Raw genomic sequence first — 21,703 nt, 5'->3', positions numbered from 1 at the left:
CACTAGGTTTTGACAGTTTCTAGAGAAGGAGGCAGACAATGGTTCAGCCCAACAGCAGCTACAGCACAAGAAGGTGTGCTGAAGTGCCTACTGTGCCAGAGGTAATCAGCTCACTCTCTATTTATTTCACCAGTAGCTGACAAACTAAATTGAAGTCTAACTACTTAAGCTTCCCAAGTTAAGTCAGTCCATTTTTTTCATGGTTAATGATTTTCTCATTACAAGTTCTAATTTCTTATGAATTGCACTAATAAAAGCAAGTCCTGCTGGTGTTTTCAGTGGTGGTGGTGGTTTTTTTAAACACTGCCATCTCATTGATGTGTTAAATTAAAACCCCAGGCACTATAAGGGTGCAATAAAACTCTTTACTGTCAGAAAGATTCCAGCATACTGTTTGAAATTATCAGACACTCTAGTACTTCTTTTGCATTTAATTTTTTTTTAAATCCCTTTCCATTTGATTGCCCTGGCAGCCATCAGAAGGAAAGACATTCTTGCTACTGACTGTGAGATATCTCCTTTTGAAATCTGTTGTAAGGAACCAAAGGAAACCTGCAACGTTTTACCAGGAACTGAGAGTCCATAGTACAGGCAGCAAACAGGTTACATGGCAACAGCATTTAAAGTCACATTCTAACATCCTGAAGTAGCTTGGCTAAAAAGTTGGTTCTGTCCATTGGGTTTCCCTTAAATGATAGAGCAATGATGGGTGAAGCTAAAATAGACAAAAACTCCTATGTTCTGATTAGACTACCAAATTACTTCAGGGGGACAAAAGTAATATTAAAGACAGTAGATAAGGATTATAACAGGAAATTCTTGAAGTGGTTGCTGTTCCTTTACACTTCTAATCTGAGAACTTCGTTGATTTCCTGCTGCCTTTTCATTAGTCTGAATCGTTGGGTCTGGATGCTGCAAAAAATAGATGTCCCTGTTTTTGCAGCAAGGCATGTTCTGCATAAAGATGTCTTTTTAACTAAGCTGTGATAAGCATTAACTGATGTGTCCCAGACAAATCTCAGGCACTGACGTTTTGAGGAATAGGCCTTTGAGTTACAAACTGACAGCCTATTCAGGCCACTCCTGTGTAATAGCAACTTTTTTCTTCCCTCCCAACTTCCCCCACTCCACACATTTAAGGAAGAGAGCTAACAACAGACCTCTACATTTTACATTAACTGGAATTTCCAGTACTCCTAATAACCACCACATTCTGCAGAACATCCCAAGAAATTTTAATCTCCTCTTTACTCTTTCTACTGTACCTGACTGGTTAGATAACAAATATAGTTATTAAGGGTTGGAGAACTGCAGGGGAAAAAAAATATCCCAGAATAGAAGATCTTTTAGTTCTAGCAGAATTTAATCCCTTCCCCTCTGGCATTCAGATACGTTTGCTACTCCAAAATACATTCACTAGTGCTGTCATTTTTTGTGAAATATGCCATGAACAATTATATTCACTTGTTATCTCTGAACAGCTACAGTACAGAAGTGCAGTTATACTTTCATGTTTGTTCAGTTCAGTTCTTGGTCTTGATTACTATACCAATCAGATTACACAATAATAAGAGCCAAAATTGTCTATTATTACAGTCCAAGCTTGACTCCTTGGGGTTTTCCCCCCCTAAAAAAATTAATCATGTTAAAAAAAAATAATTTTTTTCTTTAGACAAAAGACTCTCATTGTTAATCTGATTTTCATGCTGCTGGTGGTAATGACTTGTATTTATGGGCAGTGCTTAAAGTGTGATTCACTGACAAATCAGTTAAATCACCTGATAATTCATTTTAAAATACTGCTCTGTATCATCTTTCTAAAATTGAAAAGAAGAAATTCTGAACTGAAAACTGTAGTGATTTTTAAGGACCTCCTTCACGTTTAAGCCAAGAAATAAGAATTTTAAAACCAAGAGCTGTTGGCTGTTGAACTAATCCAGTACCCTAGGGTCTGTTCAGTTTTGAAATGGTGTCTCTAAATGCCCTGTGAGTATGGATCAGAATGATTGAGGCTGGATGTCTGACGGACACATCAGACCCAAATCCCTGCTAAAAACAGGGTTCACTATGGAACAGGTGCCTCAATGCTCCACAGATTTGAGTTCCATGTAGCTCCAAAGATGGAGAGTCTCCAAGTTCTTGTGGGTCCCTTTTAATGTGTGAGCTCCATCACTGTGATCTTTATTAACTTTTTCCCCATAACATCTAATTCAAATTCTGTTTGCTGAAACTCAGAGCTTTGAGTCTCACCCAATCACTATGCCCTTCAAAGACAAACCTGGCTTCATCTTCTCTGTGAAGCAGATATACAGAAAACTTCAAAGTGATTCTATATACTCAAGTATTTGGTTTGCAAAAACCCTTCTAATGAGTGAATCATTTTCATCAAACCAGTCATTGCATTTGGCCTGTGTAGCAGTAGAGCATGAATAGTCTCTGAAATATACAAAAACATCCAGCAAGATAAAAATGCAGACGAACTGCAAAAACATGCCAACAAAGAATGAAATTAAGTATTAGCTTTAAAAAAAAACTATATTAGGTCCAGAAAGGTAATTACCTATACTTATTTCTAAAGAAACTCTTGCAATAAAATCTCATCCTTGTTCACATGCAGTTACTGATTCTTTCAGCTATATTTTTCTAGAAATGCCTAGGAAAAAAAAATAACTAATTTAAATATAGAAATGAGAGCTTAGTGCAATTTGTCTCTGGACATGCAGATTTCTCTCCCAACTGAAAATCAGTAAATAAAAAAAGCTTTTTCAACATCATGTTCTCAGACAGGACTACTGTAAGATGCAATGAAATGGGGCCTATAAACTCACACAGAAAATTTACAAATCAAAGAAAATACTATGCATGTGTCAATACCTTTTTCTACTCCCCTGATTCTCATACAGAAGCCTACGAAAACACAACACAACACATCATATCAGACAGAATCTGCTCTCCAGAGATGCAGATCATGGATGGGAACCTTCAAACAGGAGGATGAACTGGAAGTATGTGGCTACTCCCTTGGCATTACAAAGATGGCAAGCACTGACTGCATTTTCTGAAGCCACAGCAATGAAGAAACTCATTGTACACCCTTGGGAGCAACAATTAATTCTACTCAGGTAAACTAATCTATTTTATGTGCAGTCATTGACAAAAAAGTCAGAAGCTGTTATCAGGAGACATCTCTTTGTGATGACTCTACACTTGTGACTTGCTCAAAATAAGACCTGCATAACATGACATCTCTCTGGCCACGAATGCAAATAAGAAAGGATGTCTAGAAGGGAACACAGCTCCAGTTACATGAGCATCAGCGTTAACCAGTAAGCTGAAACAATCAAACATCTCACCACGTACCCCTTAAGCAGCTCCCTGCTGTAATAAAGGACACAGTTTTCAGGTAATACCAAAGTCAATTTTTGTTTCAGGAATTGAGCTGCCAGTCCAGAAAACCTATCTCTAAGACCCTCACCAATCTGAAAATCTTTGATTTTCTGCAGATAGGTATTTAGGCATTAGTGGCAAAGTTCTCACACAGCATCAGACACAGACTAGCTTTCACTTAAGACTTCTGCCATGAAAGGTACAAACCCTGATTAATGCATCCCAGTGAGAGCACTGCAGGAAATATACTGGTACCTATTTTCAGTGATAAATACACCATCAGGACTTCCTACAAGCTGTTTCAGAAGAAAAAGAAAAATAAGCACCTTGACATCCTCTGGTACTTCTAACTTCATAATTTTGGCGTGGGTGTGCCATTAACCTGCAGCTGAATTAAAAAGCAACTGTAGTGTCAGTATTTTAAGTACAACTCTTCCAACTGCTACAACTTCTCTATCTACTAAAAAACAACCCACCTTCAATCAAATAGTTGAAAGGTCTTTCTCCTCCCAATGAAAGGACTGCTGTTATTTTAAAAGGTGAATGTAAGCTCTATTCAGTTAGGAAGACTGTAGTAGATTTTTTTTAATACGAGAAAGAAAAACAGAATGCAACTTAGCAGTTCTCCTGTCTGCATCCTGACACATAAAATGCTACCCTTTTTACAAATAAGTATTTGAATGCCACAGATTATCCTTTTCTGCAATGAAATTTTATATTACTTATGTTCTAGCAGAGGGAAAAAAATTCATCATAAAATGACAAAATTATACCAAAAAAACCCTTAGAACCACTGAATAGTTTTAAGGCAGAATTTACTATTTATATAACCAAAGTGCAATACAGCAAGCCATTAAAAACATGCCTGCAATGTTCAATGTATTAAACTATCTAAAAGGCTCTGAAGCACAAAAAGGATTATCCAGAAGAAAAAGATAATATGCAAAGTATGTTTTTATTTATAGCGGCTTCTATCTCTCCTTTAAATGGGTGACTGCACTACATTCTGTTTAACTACAGAGCAGATCATTACAGAGCAGATCACAAAGAATAAAAGCAAAGTGCTCAAAATTTCAGAACCTTCCAACCATGTACTGCAGTTATCTCCAGCACAGCTACCAAGTGGACATATTTAAGCGTTTTTTCTATTTAAACCATCTTCAAGGGTAATCACTATACTTATTTTTGCCTTAACGCTTTCCTACATGGTAAAATTTAACACCATAACAAAGTAGTCAAATGTTTCACAGTTTCTGTATTCTAACGTATTGTACAATCGTACAATTTTTTTACTGCATCTTAATATAGCTGAGATTTAAGAACACAACTCAAAATATTTTTTCAATAAATAATTTCTTATGGGTCTAATGAAAAATCCATGTAAAAAAGATAGCTATCTGGCTTAGAGGTCTGGAAATTCTGGAGAAAAATAGCTAAGTAGGCTTTAACAGGCATATCACAACTCTGTATACTGCTAAACACACTCCTGAAACTACATCCAAAAGGACCAAAGGTCTTGTTGAAATACCCAGTACCTCACTTAAGCACCTCTGGCAAATCTTTCTTTGAAAAGGAATGTGACATTAGTGGCTATTTGGCAGATCACGTTTACCCTGCAACAACCTTCAAATCACCCTTTAGGAGATAAAGGGCCCCGTCCATCTTATGCATTCTTTTTAAGACACCTTTGGATTACATGTATCTCTGCACAGCTACTCCAGGAGGGAAATACCATACAAACCAATGATAATTTCATTGCATTTTCAGACTTAGGCCATGCAAGACAGTGCTTGACCTGTGCCTTGAGCTCTTTTTCATCTCTGAGGAGAGACAGTGCACACAGAGCCTTCTCTCAACTTTCAGATTACAAATACTACCTGCTTATTCCACTCTGAATTCATCTGTGCTTTCTTTCACTCACAAGCAGTAAGAAATGACCTTTGCATGTCAAGATTTAAGTCCTAGGCATGAGAGTCTCTTTTTTGTTCATGCAACATGAGACAAGTTTCTCACACTCTGCACACCCAACAGCTCTCTACTTCAGGCCACAAAGATCTCGGGATGAGAAGCTGAGGTTCACTCTGAATGAGGCAGACCAAGGGGTCTTCTGTTAGAAACACCTGAGGGGTTGCTCAGGTCCTCAGTGTAGCTGTCTAGTGCCTTCTAACCCAAACACAGCTACCTGAGACTTTTAATTGGGGAAGGCAAGTATTAACATGGGAATTACAAATGACACCTTCCTTGGCTAAGTGGCGCTACAAGTTAACCTGTAAATTCCAGAGCAACTCACATTGCACTAAAAAGTTATGTTTAGACAAATGAATTGCATTTACTGAACTCTGAACGTGCTACTGATATAATTAAGACAGACAAAAGTCATTTACCATCTTTGAAGTCAGCATTTTTCTTCCTCACCAGAATTCGGAAATCTTCTGCTGGGTTAACACTGCCTACCTACAAAAAGTACAAAACCAATTCAATTGTCTTCCAATACCCACCTTTTTCTTCTTGTCAGATAACAAGAATCTTTAAACTTCTTTTTATTTCAATATGAAAACAGAAACTGTGTACTTTTCTTCATTTAGAATCAAAAATGCAAGTCTTATAAAGTGTGCTAACGCACAGTACTCCTGGCAAAGGTAGGTTATGACATGAGCAAGATGAACTCGCTCTGCTGCACTGTTACAAGTTGGCTACTTCTCTGGTACTGGGAGGGACACAAGCACAATAATTCAGGTTATCTGCTAGTTCAGCTTTGAGATCTTCTGTAGCACAGATCTCTTAGACCCCCCTAATCTCACCAGATGCTTAGTGAGGAGTGTGAGCTCCCAGGAACATAGGTACAGAATCAGTGCTTTGCCACTCTAATAGGATCTAAAAATTAAAAGCTTGCAATTGAATCATCTAGGCTTTCCAGCAGAGTCTGGCATCTTAAAGCCAAAGCTCCAAATGGGCATGCAAATGCAGAAACCTTCCAAAAGAACTAAAACCAGGTCAAATATAAATAAACACTGAAAAACGGATGCATTAACTTGAGGGGAAACAAAACCAACAACCCTACATTGCTTAAAATTTCCCATCAGCAATCATAATTCTCCTAATTTTTTTTTTATGCTTTGCTGTTAAAATAATTCATGGACTTTGCAATAAGTTTGCTTGGTCTCACTGTATTTCTCTAAGATTTAGCAATGCCACGTTTCAGGAAATATCAGAAAATTATATTAGAAGTGCAGAACACTAAAATCTTTTTAGACTTCAAATATTTTTATAAGTATCAATAATGCTTTTTTTCAAAATTAACCTTAAAGAACAGCACATTTGAAAACAAGAGAAGTTAGCTGAATATTAATTATTTTTTATAATACGAAAACATCAAATAAAGGAAGGTGCACAGTTACGATACAGGTTTCATCTAGCCACAAAATTATAAGTTAGATCTTATAAGTTTTTTTTTTATGCTTTGCTGTTAAAATAATTCATGGACTTTGCAATAAGTTTGCTTGGTCTCACTGTATTTCTCTAAGATCTAGCAATGCCACGTTTCAGGAAATATCAGAAAATTATATTAGAAGTGCAGAACACTAAAATCTTTTTAGACTTCAAATATTTTTATAAGTATCAATAATGCTTTTTTTCAAAATTAACCTTAAAGAACAGCACATTTGAAAACAAGAGAAGTTAGCTGAATATTAATTATTTTTTATAATACGAAAACATCAAATAAAGGAAGGTGCACAGTTACGATACAGGTTTCATCTAGCCACAAAATTGTAAGTTAGATCTAGTGGCAAGATGAAGCCAAATTTCTGATTTAGACCCCCAATTAATGCAAAGAACAATGTCTAAAATCACAGCAATACTTTTGATTAAATACACAGAGGCAACTTCTATGTTGCAGAAGATATGAAAGACAGCAAGAACACAATTCAACCACTGAGCTCCAATTCTGTTTTCTTCAGATCCTCAGGCTTTCCTTTTAGAGTTCTAAACACCAGGAGAGAGATTTTGTCCTAAAATATCCACGACTGATGGAAACTTGTGTTAACACATGCCTAAGGGCAGAGAAAGTTGTCTTCACAATCTTCTAGCAGAGTCTCAAATGTACAAGTAGACAGTATTTCAGTCATGTTTCAGCTAGAAACTCTCCTTTTATGAGGAATTCTGTATATTCACTACAATAGCCTTAGAGAATTAATCTTCCCCTTTGATAATCAGATTTGTAAAAATATGCTTACAGAGGTGATATTGCCTTCAGCAAGTTTCATAAGGCTAAAGCTCTCTTCCTCATCTTCAATTTTTGGTTTTTTAAGGCTGGGTTCATCTTCGCTGCAAATGAGAAGGACAAAAATGAATATAAACACTGGAAGATGATTGTCCTGCCTACTAACTAAGGAGTTAATAAATTAATGAAATCTACACTGAACTAAACTTCATTACATAACTGTTCCAAAATCAACACTTAACCATGCCCTATTTTTCCCTTGGGCTGCACAAACCAGACAGTATAAACAGATCAAACTTCATCCTCACATACAGCAAAGGCATCACTTGTTGAAGGTATGAGATTATTACTGCTCATATCAGGTGTGAATTTCCTTATATAGATCTTCTTCATCTTTCTAAATACAGAATATCTCCAAGCACTTTATTTGGAACCTCTGTGTTGAGTTAGCCTTGATAATTTACAGTATATAACATGACATTTGGTATTTTCACTAGAGTTTTTTTCTAAACATGAAATGTCAGTGAAAATGTACCATTTTAGTAAGACATTAATTTACTTTTCAATCACTACCTGCTAGAGCCTGTCTTGGAATTTATAGCTAATACAAACCTGTTTACACCGTGGCTTTTGAGTCTAATGACCACTATTCTCCGTCAGCACATGAGACCTCTGTAAACTTCCACCTTGTATTTGTTAAAACCTGCTGGACAAACGCCAGCTAAGCAGATCAGAACTCTCTTAGGACATTTTAAGCTACATCTCCAAATGTTTCCAAAAGACTATTTTTACTTTTTAAAAGCTAATTGTGATTTTGGGCTACTTTCTTGCTTTGTCCTTACAGGTAACATAGAGCAAGGTGTACTTAATTCTAACATGTAACATGCTACACTTAGAGCACATCTCAGCAACAGAGTAAAATCCAGATAATCACAAAAGGGGAAGAAAATCAGATGCTGTCAGGCTACTGACACAGACAAATTGATTTCCATTTAAGAATGACTGAAAGCTACTCAGCAACCCAAAGGACAGGATTTGTGTTCAAGGAATCCCAAAACAAAGTACCAAGTTTTTCTGAAAAATTCTACTACTGTGAAAAGAAACTGCTTGATGATGTAGGGACAATGTCAGAGATCCGGGACTAGGAGCCACTTTTCATTCTGCAAGATTAGAACTGATTGCAAAAACTGCATTGCACGTTACAGAAGCAATCAACTATTAGAAAGAACTTGTGGAGTCTTCCTTTTTGCTTTCTATAGCACACTCCCTTCCTGACTTTACAATCATTGTCTATCTCACTTTGTTTCAGCAATCTTCTCTTTCCTTTACTTAATTTTGTCACTACCAAAATGAAATCCCTTCTCCTCAGCAACTCCTGTCATTCAGCATAACCTTACTTATCACTCTAGGAGAAATGATGATTTTAGCTATGCCTAAGGACAAGGATAGGATACCTCTGCTTCATTCTCAACTCTGCTGACTTTCTGACTAACCTTGAACAAGTTGCTTGATTGTTTTGAACAACCAGTGTGTCTCACTGTAAAGGGGGAAACTGACACTTAGCAACATCAGAGAGTTTAGAAGCTCCACTGGAACCAAAAATCTTGTGTATTAACATGGTTTGATGAAAGGTGTAAAGAACAACAAAAATTCTCTTTTAGAATATTTTCCTCCAGAAGTATATGGCAAGCAGTTTTCTTCTTTTTCTTCCTGCATTATTTTTACTGATTCAAAATGCTTTGGGATTGGAGGAAAGAGAAAATAAATGATGATGCTGCATTTAACAGCCTAGGACCAAATCTACAGTTGTCATTAATCAGTGCAGCACAGCAGAAACTAATGAATCCATAGCCATTTATACCAGCCAAGGAGCTGACATTTAGAATATGCACTGATTAGCAGTATTTTTAAACTGCAAAACGTGCAATTACTATTTGAGAAAAATTAATAAAATACAAGATTAATTTAAAACACCCACTTCTACATTAATATAGAAGCCTTTCACATCCTACAAAGCTGGATGAGATAACAGCCTCTCCACAGCCAACCTAAGAAGGAAGAAGTAAAATGTTTTCTATATTACTGGATTTTTTTTTTAAAACTACACAGATCTTAAGCAAAAGTGACACAAATGAATACTGAAATCTCTATTAAGATATCATGCCTACAATTATGCTGCTTTAGTCCTATTAGACCTTAATTAAAAGAGAAGAATGTGGTAAATATGATGACAGAAGATACAAATCAGTTTTAGAAAACAAAAATAATGGTTAAGACATCTTTTAAACAACTTTTTTTCCAAATACTTAAGTGCAAACTACATCTTAGTATTAATAAGCTGCATCTCATAGAACCATAGCATTTAGAACCACAGAATGGTTTGTGTTGGAAGGAACCTTAAAGATCACCCACTTCCTACACCCCTGCCATGGGCAGGGACACCTCCCACTGAACCAGGCTGCCCAAAGGCCCATCCAGCCTGGCCTTGAACACTGCCAGGAAGGGACACCCAGACCTCTCTGGGCAACCTGTGCAAGTGCCTCTGTTATTTAATATTTTCCTTCATCATTGTTGCAGAGTGATGCACTTTTCTTTATCTAGTGACTAAATCTCAGCTTTTACCCAAACACAGAACAAAAACATACAGTTAAGACTGCTGTTGTAGCAATGATAAAATACTACCAGTCCCATTCATTACTACAGCAACACTATTTTTCTGCAATTTAAAAAAAAATCTTAACTATCCTTCATTCTTCTTTGCATAGTTGAGTCTGTATCCTTTCACTTCCTTTACAGCTTTTTTTTTTTAAATCATTTTAATGCCCAACATCAATTTCTATCTAAATTTCTTTTACACCTTCTTTTATCACCCCTCTAAAGGAAACCAGTTTTTAAACAAAATAAATTTTCTTCTTGCTTGTCAGATGCTTTTGGGAAGATATATTTTAAAGCAACTAACAGTAATGGGACACTGCTTTTTGTTTAAATTCTCTCTCTAGCTTGTTTGAGCCCAATTTTTTGCCTTTTATTTCTAAAATGGCTCTACCAGTTTTTAAGATATACATATAAATGTACACATGTACATAAAACCAGAGAAACTGGGGCATGGAGTAAGGAAAAGAGAATTTCACCAGTGTGAATTCACAGACACACCAAGGCAACAGGAACACACTGAAATCAGCAACAACAACAAAAAAGCCAGGTATTTTCCAATCTGCAGAGAGGAATGTGGTCATTAGTCTCAAGCAGCAAAGTGAGGAGTCCTGTGCCATGTCTTCCCAAAGACAAGATGCTGAGGAGGCTCTACCCAACCCAGAGGAAAGGACTGAGCTGAGCAAGAGCTCAAAACACCTCAAAGACATCATTCCTAGTGCTGAAAGGACTGAACCAAAAATGACAAAATGAAGGGAGAAGGAGCCAACTGAGAACACTCCAACATCTCAGTGACCCACTAGTTATATTGTAGATTTCAATAAATTAATTTCTCTGAAGCAGATTTTGTTTATGCAAATTGATTTGGCTGGGGTGACAGTACAACTGCAGTATCAATTTAGCATTTATTCTTCCTATCTGCATCACAAATAAACTAAACACAGTATATTCTTTAACAACAAAAACACCCTGACTTAAAACTGTTCAAACAATAGCTGTTCCAGGAAGAGTCTATACCAGCTTGATTTTTTTGGAGACAACCACATTAATTGCACAGCAGATAATAATGAAACTGCTTTTCTTTTGATATTCAAAATGAAAGCTAGACAATTACCTAAATCAAGCATGCTGAGAAGGAAGGCTCAACTTTATGGCTAATTTAAAGCAACATGGCATTTCTTCTAAACTAAATTAGACCCCCTGTTAGTGTTATTTGAACTATTTTATAACCACCTCTGGGACAAACTGTCTGACCAGGAGACAAGAAGCAATGCAACAGGTTGCCCAGAAAGGATGCACAAACCCTGAAGGTTTTCAAGGCCAGACTGTATGAATCCCTCCTGAGATCTTACAGGTGGTCTTTGAGCTTCTTGTTGACCAAGAAGCCCCCAGTGGTCCATTCCAATCTGATGGATTTTGTGATTCTGTGACAGCAAATACAGACATGAGGAGCTTGCATGAGTAGGTACAGGCTCCCCAGACATGAGGAACTTACTGGTTCCTAGTGAATCTTACACTGCAACAGTATGACCACCACCGTTCACAAAACACTCCAGACATTCTGTGGCACCACAATATTCTCTATCCATCAGCATTTTTTCCAGTGTGTAACTCATTGATTTTCTGTTCAAAAGATTCTGAGCCTGCTTCATCCAGCAAAAACAACCTGAAGTGTAAAAAAAAAGTTTCAAAAAAATCCATAATACATCTCTAACGTACTTGTCTTTGAAGATGTCTTGTGCAGTCTTCTCTTCTTTTTTCTTGCCAACTTCCTTTAGGGGGAAAAGTGCTTTTACTCTTTCCAGAGGACCCTGACACCTTTCTCTTACCACACAAGGCATATCCAGCATTTCTAGAAGGTGCTGCTCTATTGGTGGCAGTGGCTTATCAGAGTGAAAAGCCTTGTGCTGCAAACACTGCAAGAAACAAAAACACTCTGAGCAAAGTAGAACTTTCAATTATATTAAAAACTTTGAATGTAATGCCTGTACACCATATGGTAACTGCAAAATATCTTCCATGTTAAACATACTACCTTTGTGGTGCTGAAAAATATTCTGTCTCACAATGGACTGAAAGTTTATCATCAACTGTTCAAGGAGATTATTAATGATATTAAACAAGAATACTGATGCAGATGAGTGTTCCCACACTCACTGGAATGAGTTCTATGAAAATTATTAGAAAAATCCCAGGAATGAAACAGTCATCTGCAACCGTTCATATTTTTAGCTTCACTCTACCTTTAAAAAGCAGTTCTCTTATAAAACAGTCCCACAAGAGAGATTTCTATACACTTCAAAATTAAGTAAATGAGATCTATCCCAACCACACATTGCAGTTATTGTAACAGTTTAATGTCCCTCAAAGAAAATATTTCTTCTTGGTCAATTAAACTCAGTATAGATGCAGGAGGACTGTTCACAAGCTTAAGAGAATGCAAATAGAAAGAGAATATTAAATGTGCACAGGTGAGGCACAGAATATATGTATGTTTGGAATCTAGCTTTGAAAGGAGTAGGGAATGGGGGCCTGACAGATGCACAAAGCTGGAACAGATGGTGAGAGCTAGAGAGAAGGATTTCTCACCCAAGTGTAGAGTCAGTGCACACAGCCACGGAGTCAAACAGACGGGGAGAGATGAGGTCAATGAGGCAGGCTACAGAAATTCCATGGAGGGTTTTGAAAACAAAGTAAATATCTCTACAATTTTGTGAAGTGTGAGATATCAGTAAAGAGGTATGTGCATTTACAAATACACACACAGACACAGTGCATGCACACAAACACATCAAAGCATGTGATATACAAAGGAGACAAATTTTTTTCCATGCCCATTGTACTGGGTGCATTAGACACCTGCTCAGTAAACTAGAAATACAGCAGAGATTTGCTCCCCTCTTGACTGTCAGACATGACATTAATTTAAAAAACAAAATCAAAGCAAATAAAAGCTCCTATTCATACTGGAAATCTGCCAATACAGAAAATCTAGACAATATGTGACACATCAATACCAGTATGTTTTCAGGCTGCCATTAAGATTCCAGTCCATATTAGAACATACTGCCAAAAGGAGGCACTTGTGCAAGGCTACTGATTTGGAAACACTTGTAATGATTTAAGGCACAATTATTTTGAAAGAGAGTAAAAATGTTGCTGGAAGCTGCAGTAATGGCTCTTGTGATAAAAAAAAAAAAATTGAATTAAATTCATAAAGCAAAAAATCCTAAGTCCCCAGTTATGCCTGTGTGTTTCAGGCTTTGGTTACTGACATCTTAATGTGTGCAGCTGCAGGAGCTGAGCAGACTGAGCAGCCACAGCATCCACTTGTACCTGTTTTTAAAGTAGATGACTACATCTGAAACCTAAGATGGCAGGTACTGTCAAAACTCAGGTGCTAAATGGAGACTAAGTTAAACAGACAACCTGGAGTCTCTAAACCAACACCATCCCTCTTAACCTTGCCTCCCCGCTTCCTTCTGTGTCCAGCAAGAATCACTCCTACCCTCACAGAAGGCTAGAAGGCTAGAAGAAACCCACACTGGCACTGCCTTGCATGTTGTATTCATGCATGCTGTCACCAAGGCACTAGCTCCTCATTGCTCTCCCTAATTTCTTACATTTCCACTTCTAGAGACACAGCCAGCTTTCAGGAACAGGGGCCATACCAAGATACTGGTCAATGGATGTAATGAACTGGGCTTCACACCATTAATTTTGTGATAAGTAGTGACATATATGCACCAACAGACCAACAGGTCCATCTCTCTACAGAATCACCATTGTTGAGCAATTTATTTGGCTAACAAATAAAATGCACTGCATTCCCTGAATGCCTTAGGTGCTTCAAATCCCTGAACTTAAGATGGACAATTTAAACAATAATGTTGGAAGTTTACCACTATAAAAGCTGCAGAAGTTCACCTAGTTTTTTTTCTGGAAGCAAGGAATAAAAGTTTAAAGTCTGGATATAGGATATTCCTGATCTTCCACTCTAGCAAGCATTAACAACTACTTCTCACCCACTCTGTCATTTCCTGATGCCTACCACTACTTCCAGAGATATAATTTAGCTTGATGTTTTTGTTTAAATTCTGGCTCTTGTCACTTATCATTCTTCATGAGGCAACAAAGCAAGGAAATGAAGTAGGAGTTCATCCTTTTCTTCAGAGTTATTTTTCAAAACCATTTATAGGTTCTATTCAGCCCAATCCACTTACTGGCTACAGTCAAAAGATGATGCAGAATTTTTCTTCACAGTTCTTAAGGAACCAGCAGTGCCATTTTTCCTAAGAGCAAAATACTGAGAACCTGGAACATCTTTGCAGCAAAGGAGAGATCAACTTAGACAGATTAATAGCAATTTTGTAATCAGACAAACAGATGGGGCTGTGTGTGGCCAAAAGAAAGCACTAAGGGGACTGACAGTTTAGTGCTTTCTGAACAGCAAGAACAGTATACAAATTGTATCCTACCCCATACATTCACTCAATAAATGCTTTTTCTACCAGTAACACTCAACCTTACAAAATCCTATTATCCTTTATGGAAATTGGCAAGTTACTCAGTTACTCTCTTCCAGCAGCAATTGACTCAAGTGCTGGAACACTACCATCACACACTGTTTCAGAAGACAAATAGCACACCTGAAAAAAAAAAAATCTTTCACCAGTAGGTGACATCCACTAAACTAAAAGCATGCAAAACTCTATCTAGCAATATAACAGAGGAAATTCTATCCCCCAAGTACTTCATTTACAAGCAATGCCCAAGTTTTGTAATATTCAAGCTTAACAGCCCTTCCTAAAATAAGAGTTGTGCAGAGGTCAGTTCATTTTAAGTTACTGCCCTGCAATAACCTCCAAGTGATCAAATCTTGCACTCAGTTACACACTGTCTTGTCAATATGACTGGCAGAACTTGATGAGACCTCTGAGTTCTTCAGGTGTCAATCAGAGTAGGGTTGAAGACAGTGGGCTTACATGTGTTCCTGAAACACACATTGACCTTCAGGTCCTTTGGTTATTTTAACAACACTGAGGAAGCAAGGTTTTGGGAAGCTAGGGTAAATTTTCTTAATTTAAAAAAAACATCTTCTTCCTACTTGTAAACCGAAATAAATCATGTGGAATTGCTGAGATATGAACATGATTGCTGTAATACCATTTTTGGTCAATTTTCAGAGCAGAGTCACAAATTCAGTATATCTCCATGGATCTGTGTACAGTACAATTCTGCAGTTGCTTAAATTGCAACATAATTTTCTTTATTTTTGAATTTGCTGCGTCGTTTTTTAAACACTTGAATTCCAATGCATAATTAAGTCTCTCATCCTCACAGTTGCAATGAAAGTCTTCGTGATATGAAAGGAATGCAAATCAAAATGGAGACAGCTTGATATAATAACTGCAGGAAGTGTGAACTGTTCTGCTGGCTCGTGAAGTGCATCAGCTTAGACACCCCAACAGAACATTTTAGATGTCAACAATGTTAATAAGCGTTTATTACTGATCCAGTTCACCTCAGACTGACCTGGTTTGGAACACTGCTAGATGCAACACTGCACAGAAAAGTGATGGGACACAGAAAGAGAAGCTGAAGATATCCCAAATTTTCAGCCAATTTTTCTCTTTGTCCAGAAGCCGAAGCCTGAATCTATGTCCACAATACAGCATTGAGAAGCAAGTTTTAACTTGCCTAGTCTATGTGCCTGTGAATATCACTGATGCTGTTGTAGACACCTCAGCACAGGTATAATTTCTCTTGCTTCCTGTAAACTAGAAATTTTCAAGATAAATCTATGTCAGGGACAACACAGAAATCACTGGTTACCACATACTTTAATGACAGATTTATATCTGCATTTGCACAATGTAGAGCTTTCCAATGTGAATCAAAGAAAGACAGAAAGGTGAAAAGTCTTAAGAAAAAAAGTTTTTAAAAAATACCATATAGTTCATCTCACCTGATATAATCTTTGAAAATGAGGGTTTGGAATTTTGCTGGGCTTAAATAGGTCCTCAAAAGTTTCTCCATCTTCATGAACCAAATTCATAGAATCAATCAGTGAGTCAACAGCAGATAACTGATCCACTAAGGCAGCAATTACATACAAAGGAAGATTAAATACACTTGCAGATGGATGGATTTCTTTAAACCATTTATAAATGAAGATTCGCTTCACAATGCAAGATTTTCACCAAGTCATTACAAGCCACAGAACACACTGCAGCTATGGATGTGCCAATAAAGAATATGGATAATGGACACAATAATAAATCCCTGCTTTATTTAAGGACTACAGTGTAAAATCATAAAGCCTTTTTCTTTTCCCCCAAGACCTCAATTATTGCTGCCTTTCTGCTTTAGCTTTTCTTCTTTTTCAAAATGTTTTCATTTGCAACAGAAGGTTTATAGGCCACTTAGAAAATAAGGAGAACAGTTGGTTTGCAAAACTAAATGGCATAATATAAATTTTTAAAGTTATGATTGCAAATTAACACAGTTCACAACAGCCAGCTACTGATTTGGTAAGACAGGTTTTAGATTTGTTATCAAACTGCTGGTTACAGGCAAAAAAACAGAAACTGCTATAGAAACAAACCAGCATGCTAAATATACCCTGATGTGCAGGTGCCCATTCAATGCATCTCATAACAAATGAAAGAAGCGGGAGTGGATTTTAAACTACATCCACTTAAGAGTCATTGCTGTGCAAAACTCTCAGAACAGCAAGTCAAGTTTTGTGTAGCTGCATGTTCTCCAAAGATGCCATCCATCTCAGCCTGGACACCAATAAGCACAAGCTTTAATAACACTCCACAGAAAATACTGTCTTTGCCTTTGTACATTATATTAACAGGCCATACTGCAAATGGCTACAGGACCAGCTTTGCACCAACAGAGCAGCTGCCTCTGTTCTAATTCTAGCTAGCTAATCACACACTGTAGATCCCACAAGGTTTGGCCATTTACTCACACAAATGAGTTCAAAGATCAAAGGATACAGAGGACTAATCACAGCTCTTGATCACAGGATCCTGTAAGACTCACAGTGCTGTAACCTGAGCTAGAAGTCATTTAACAGGACAGCTGGAACACTGCCTGCAAACTTAGGTCTGCTCAGCCTGCACCTGAAGTGCCAAAGCTTTAATACACATTCACACTTCAAGATGACATCACCATAATGGATGCCCAAATACCTGGGTGTTTTCCTAAGCCAAAATAACAACAGAACTTATGCTTTCATTGGTGAGCCAGATGTTCTAACTCTTTTAGAGCATCTTAGAGGACAACAAGCAGATTACCTGACCAGCAAATGTCTTACCTGTAGGAAGGCATTTTTTACTGTTTTTCAAGGATGAAAATACATATTGTCTTAGGTCTTCCATATAGGGTAGCTGCACATAGATGAGACACTGTGCAAGAGGAAAGAAAAAACAACTGAGCCTGAAGGAAAAAAAAAATCTGTATTCCCAGAGTGCCATATCAGGGCAATATAAAACCTAAGAAAAATCTGAAGATATAATGTTTGTGCACATCAAAACACTTAGAAGATTTACAGAGCAACACAATTTGAATCAGAATAAAACACAGCATTATATCTTATAGTGATGGCTACACTCAATTTTTTTGCTTGTGGAATAAAGACCTTCCCACCCATCTGATCCCTTTTTCTCGTGCAGAGTTCCAATTATCCATGCTTTAAATATCCAATATATTGGCGCTTTGGGAGATTTTATCACAGCTTACTGTATTCCAAAGTCAAAAGCTGGGTTTGGTTTTTTTAACGTTTCTCTGCCTCATTTTTTCTTTATTCAATTACCTCCTCCAGTTCATACCACCCTAAATAATTCGTCTCCATCTTTTATGTTTATTCCCTTCAAAAGTCTGAAGATTGTTGTGTCCGCCCCCACCTCCGTCACTGCTCAGCCATGCTATACATATTTAGCTCTTTCAATAGTCTCTGGTAAGAAAGATCAGGGGAAACATATGCTGCAAAAGTTCTGACATACTGTGTTGCTTCTGGGTCTCTCTGCAGAAGGGTAGGAGAAGAATTACCTCATATGCATCCTTAATATACGGAAAAGCTACTCCAATTTGTGGATAGCATCTTCTATCATAAGCATAGCGCACTACAGCCACCACTTTCAACTCATCCAATGCACGAACAAGTGCAGAAAAAGCAACTGCTGCATTCTGGAGGGAAAAAAAGAAGTCTAAAAAATCATGCAAGTTCTTAATCATGAAATACGTCTCTCACAGGGAATTCAACAGCATTGATTTAGTCAAGACTAGTTTCCATATCAGCTATAACTTTAACACATCTCTCTTTAAGCATTTTTTCATGTTCATAAATCAAAGAAGCAGAAAGGTCAAATCTCATCATGATAGTGGATCCACTCAAAGCTGAGCCAACTTTAGATTCAGCACATTCCACCTTTTTCGCCAGGTGTGAAGAACTCTCAGAGGTTTTGCATGAGATAGCGAAAGGGAAGAAAGTCCCTTAAAGGAACATATTAGAGCTCCACAGTGTGCTTTTTACCTCCAGTGCTTTGAAGGTCTGTTCTAAATAACACAGTGACAGGGCACACTGTTGCTCTGCATGAGAATCAACTTCAGCACCAATTTCAGTTTCCTCATAACCTTGCTCAAACATAGTATCTACAAGTTTTTCATTATTCATGAGATACTGTATTCATTTGGGGATTAATCCAACCTCTTTTTAACCTACTGGGAAATAAGACATTTCTGTAAGCTGTATTAGAAGTATTTATTAACACAGAAAGACAGGACAATCTCAAGCATCACTACTAGTCTTTTTTTTGTTCTGCAGCAAAATATGTTTAGCATTAAACTGCAGTTGACCTTACCTCATCACCTTTTGCTGCAAAGACCTTCAGAGCTTGGTTGCCCATGTAGTAATGCCTCCGGATCTACAGATTCAAATGGTCAAGAGTTAGCCTGACCTAAAGAAAAGGTCACTAATACAACTAGACCAATTAAATTACAAAACAACTAGCATTACTCAAGTCAGAAGTCACTAAATTTAATTACAGTGCATAGAGGTTAAAGCCCTGTATTTGTCTTATATCTCCATTTATCACTTAATGAATATTCAGTCATATTGGCTAGGATACTCTCATAGCTTCCTAGTGATGGGCAGGAACAAGAAAGTGCTACTGGCAGCTGTTACCAGTCTGAATTATACTTCAGTAATTCAAGTCATTGTGGAAAACTACAGTAGTTAATACAAGACCTAAACCTAACTGTTACCATATCTAGGCTATTAAATTTTCCCAGCAAAAATACATCAAAAAGAGCTGCAAAAAGTCACATCTTTAATTAATAAAGCTACTGCAACACCAACCCAGCAAAGAAGCACTTCTGTTAGCAGAGTTTAATCTATTCATGAACATGGCTGAATCTAAAACAAAAAGAAAAATAGTTTCCTCAAGGAGCATCACTGGAATAGTTGGAGCTACAGCAGCTCACACACACACAGAAAGCCTGCAATCATAGAAGACCGGTCACAAGGATCACAATACTATGGACACTGATTAAAATAACCTCTCTTTGTTAAAGAAAAAACTCTTTGAATTACAGTCACAGAACTAACTTCATTATATCTTTGATTTTTCTTTCATTCATTTAACCTTTTTATTTTATCTTCTTTATTTAGCAAATTACCATAAGGCTGTTGAAGTCAGTGACAACCTGCACCAGAGCAGATCTCTTTACTGTATTACAGCACGATTCTTCAGCTCAGATTATTCTACGTGCAATCCTTCTTTCCTGTTCTGTCTCTAAATGCTCAGGAAATTTTACATTCAGTACAGTATACGTAACCAGATGTGTATATCACTACACCTTTTTTTGTTTGCAAAAGGAATTGTCCCTTTTTAATACTTTCAGGTATTATTTCTTGATTTAGATGGCATGGCTTATAAATTAAAAATCAAAGTCTAAGCGGCCTCTGATCTTCTTTCCTGAGGGATGTGAACAACTCAGGAAAAGAATATAAGGTGGTTCTATTCCTCATTTAATTATGTATTTGGAGCTGTTCCAGTTTTCCTAGTCAATAATGAATCATCTTTCCATCGAAGTTTTTTAAAGAAACAATTTAATATAAAACATACATTTGAATAGTGTCAGTTTTATCATTCCAAACAATAAAATTTAGGAAGCAAAACTTAACACATGGGTCTTGAAAATTCCAGCTGTTGTTAAAAACTTCCTGACATCATTATCTATTCACTGTAATTTTAATCCTGCAAGCACACCTCAATTTTATTCCACTGAGGGGATGTGCAGCTACTACTGGGCGTAACTACTCACACTCCTGGCTACAGGACCAGAGCACACTTTAAGATATAATTTCTGTTTGTTATGAAATCCAGAGAAAAGAGAAGTACATAATAAAAACTAATTAAAATCAATATTTGGTACACTGAAAAGTTTTAAAAACAACTGTTAATTATTTTATGCATATTTTTGTGACTCAAAAAATATTCCTAAAATTAACTGTAACCCTACAATTATTAACTATGTATTTGAAGTATTACCACACTATCTGACCAAAAACGGGAAAATAAAAATCCACGTGAAATAACATTTTGCTCACAGGAACACTATATTCCTCATCTGCTTTCCTCTTAGTTTCCATTTTCAAATAAAGTCAGTCTAAGTTGAAACAGAAGGCCAACCTCCAGCATAAGAAAACTCTGCACACAGTGAAATACATCTTGCAGAACTAAATGACAATAGTAAGACTCAGCTGGAGGCTAATAATGTATGGGGAGATCCAAGAAATTGTCTCATTGGAACACAGGATTCAGACACATTTCACTTATTAGATCCAGTTTCTGGCACAGGAGGTAGCACTCCCTAACACCCCTCTGGCCCTGGCCAATTTAGGTCACATAAGCTCAAGCATGAGATATTTCCTTGATCAATCACTTGCAGCACACAAGCTCCCATATTACTCAAGAACAAGCGTGAAAGTCCTCAGGGAGCAACCAGGTTACAGTTTCCAGTTGGGCTGGCTTCTCCTTTCAGTAAATAACAACTTCCTGGCTCCTCAGTGCTTATGTTTTGGAACACTGCACTGCGGTAGTCTAATGACACACCCAACAATGTGCACAAGGTCTCTGTGACACCTGTATTGTAAAGTAAGAAGATGTTTAGTTACATCCATTTGGGAGTAAGCTCCCACAGATGCTTCCTATTTCAGTAGCATATTTCCTTCATTCTAAAGGTGATGATGCCTTAGCCTTTATCAAGAGTCCTTTGTTCAGGGAGAGATTTCTAATAGCAGGAGGGCTGGGAGCTCTCAGAAGTGAAGGTATAGAACTGTCCTATGATTTCATTTCAGTTTTGACTGGTGAAGAGGAATGGGTGTGGGTAACTCCAAGATGAGTAAAGTTTCAGCCAGAAACT

At 37.2% G+C, this 21,703-nt stretch overlaps 1 protein-coding gene across 1 annotated transcript in view; it reads right to left on the bottom strand.

Annotated features, from left to right (window-relative positions):
- Positions 1–21,703, bottom strand: part of XRCC5 (X-ray repair cross complementing 5) — a 50,004-nt gene that overhangs the window by 11,406 nt on the left and 16,895 nt on the right. Inside the window, exons 10-16 of the mRNA XM_041473447.1 lie at positions 19,138–19,200; positions 18,326–18,463; positions 17,592–17,682; positions 16,230–16,357; positions 11,981–12,177; positions 7,623–7,713; positions 5,772–5,841 (exon numbers count right to left, since the gene is read on the bottom strand). Coding sequence (XP_041329381.1) covers positions 5,772–5,841; positions 7,623–7,713; positions 11,981–12,177; positions 16,230–16,357; positions 17,592–17,682; positions 18,326–18,463; positions 19,138–19,200 — 778 coding nt within the window. The remainder of the gene's footprint in view (positions 1–5,771; positions 5,842–7,622; positions 7,714–11,980; positions 12,178–16,229; positions 16,358–17,591; positions 17,683–18,325; positions 18,464–19,137; positions 19,201–21,703) is intronic.

The sequence above is a fragment of the Pyrgilauda ruficollis genome, unplaced genomic scaffold, assembly GCF_017590135.1.
Source record: "Pyrgilauda ruficollis isolate IOZ18807 unplaced genomic scaffold, ASM1759013v1 scaffold3, whole genome shotgun sequence".
NCBI classification, from domain to species: Eukaryota; Metazoa; Chordata; class Aves; order Passeriformes; family Passeridae; genus Pyrgilauda; species Pyrgilauda ruficollis.
This window is presented reverse-complemented; position numbering and strand designations above follow the sequence as displayed.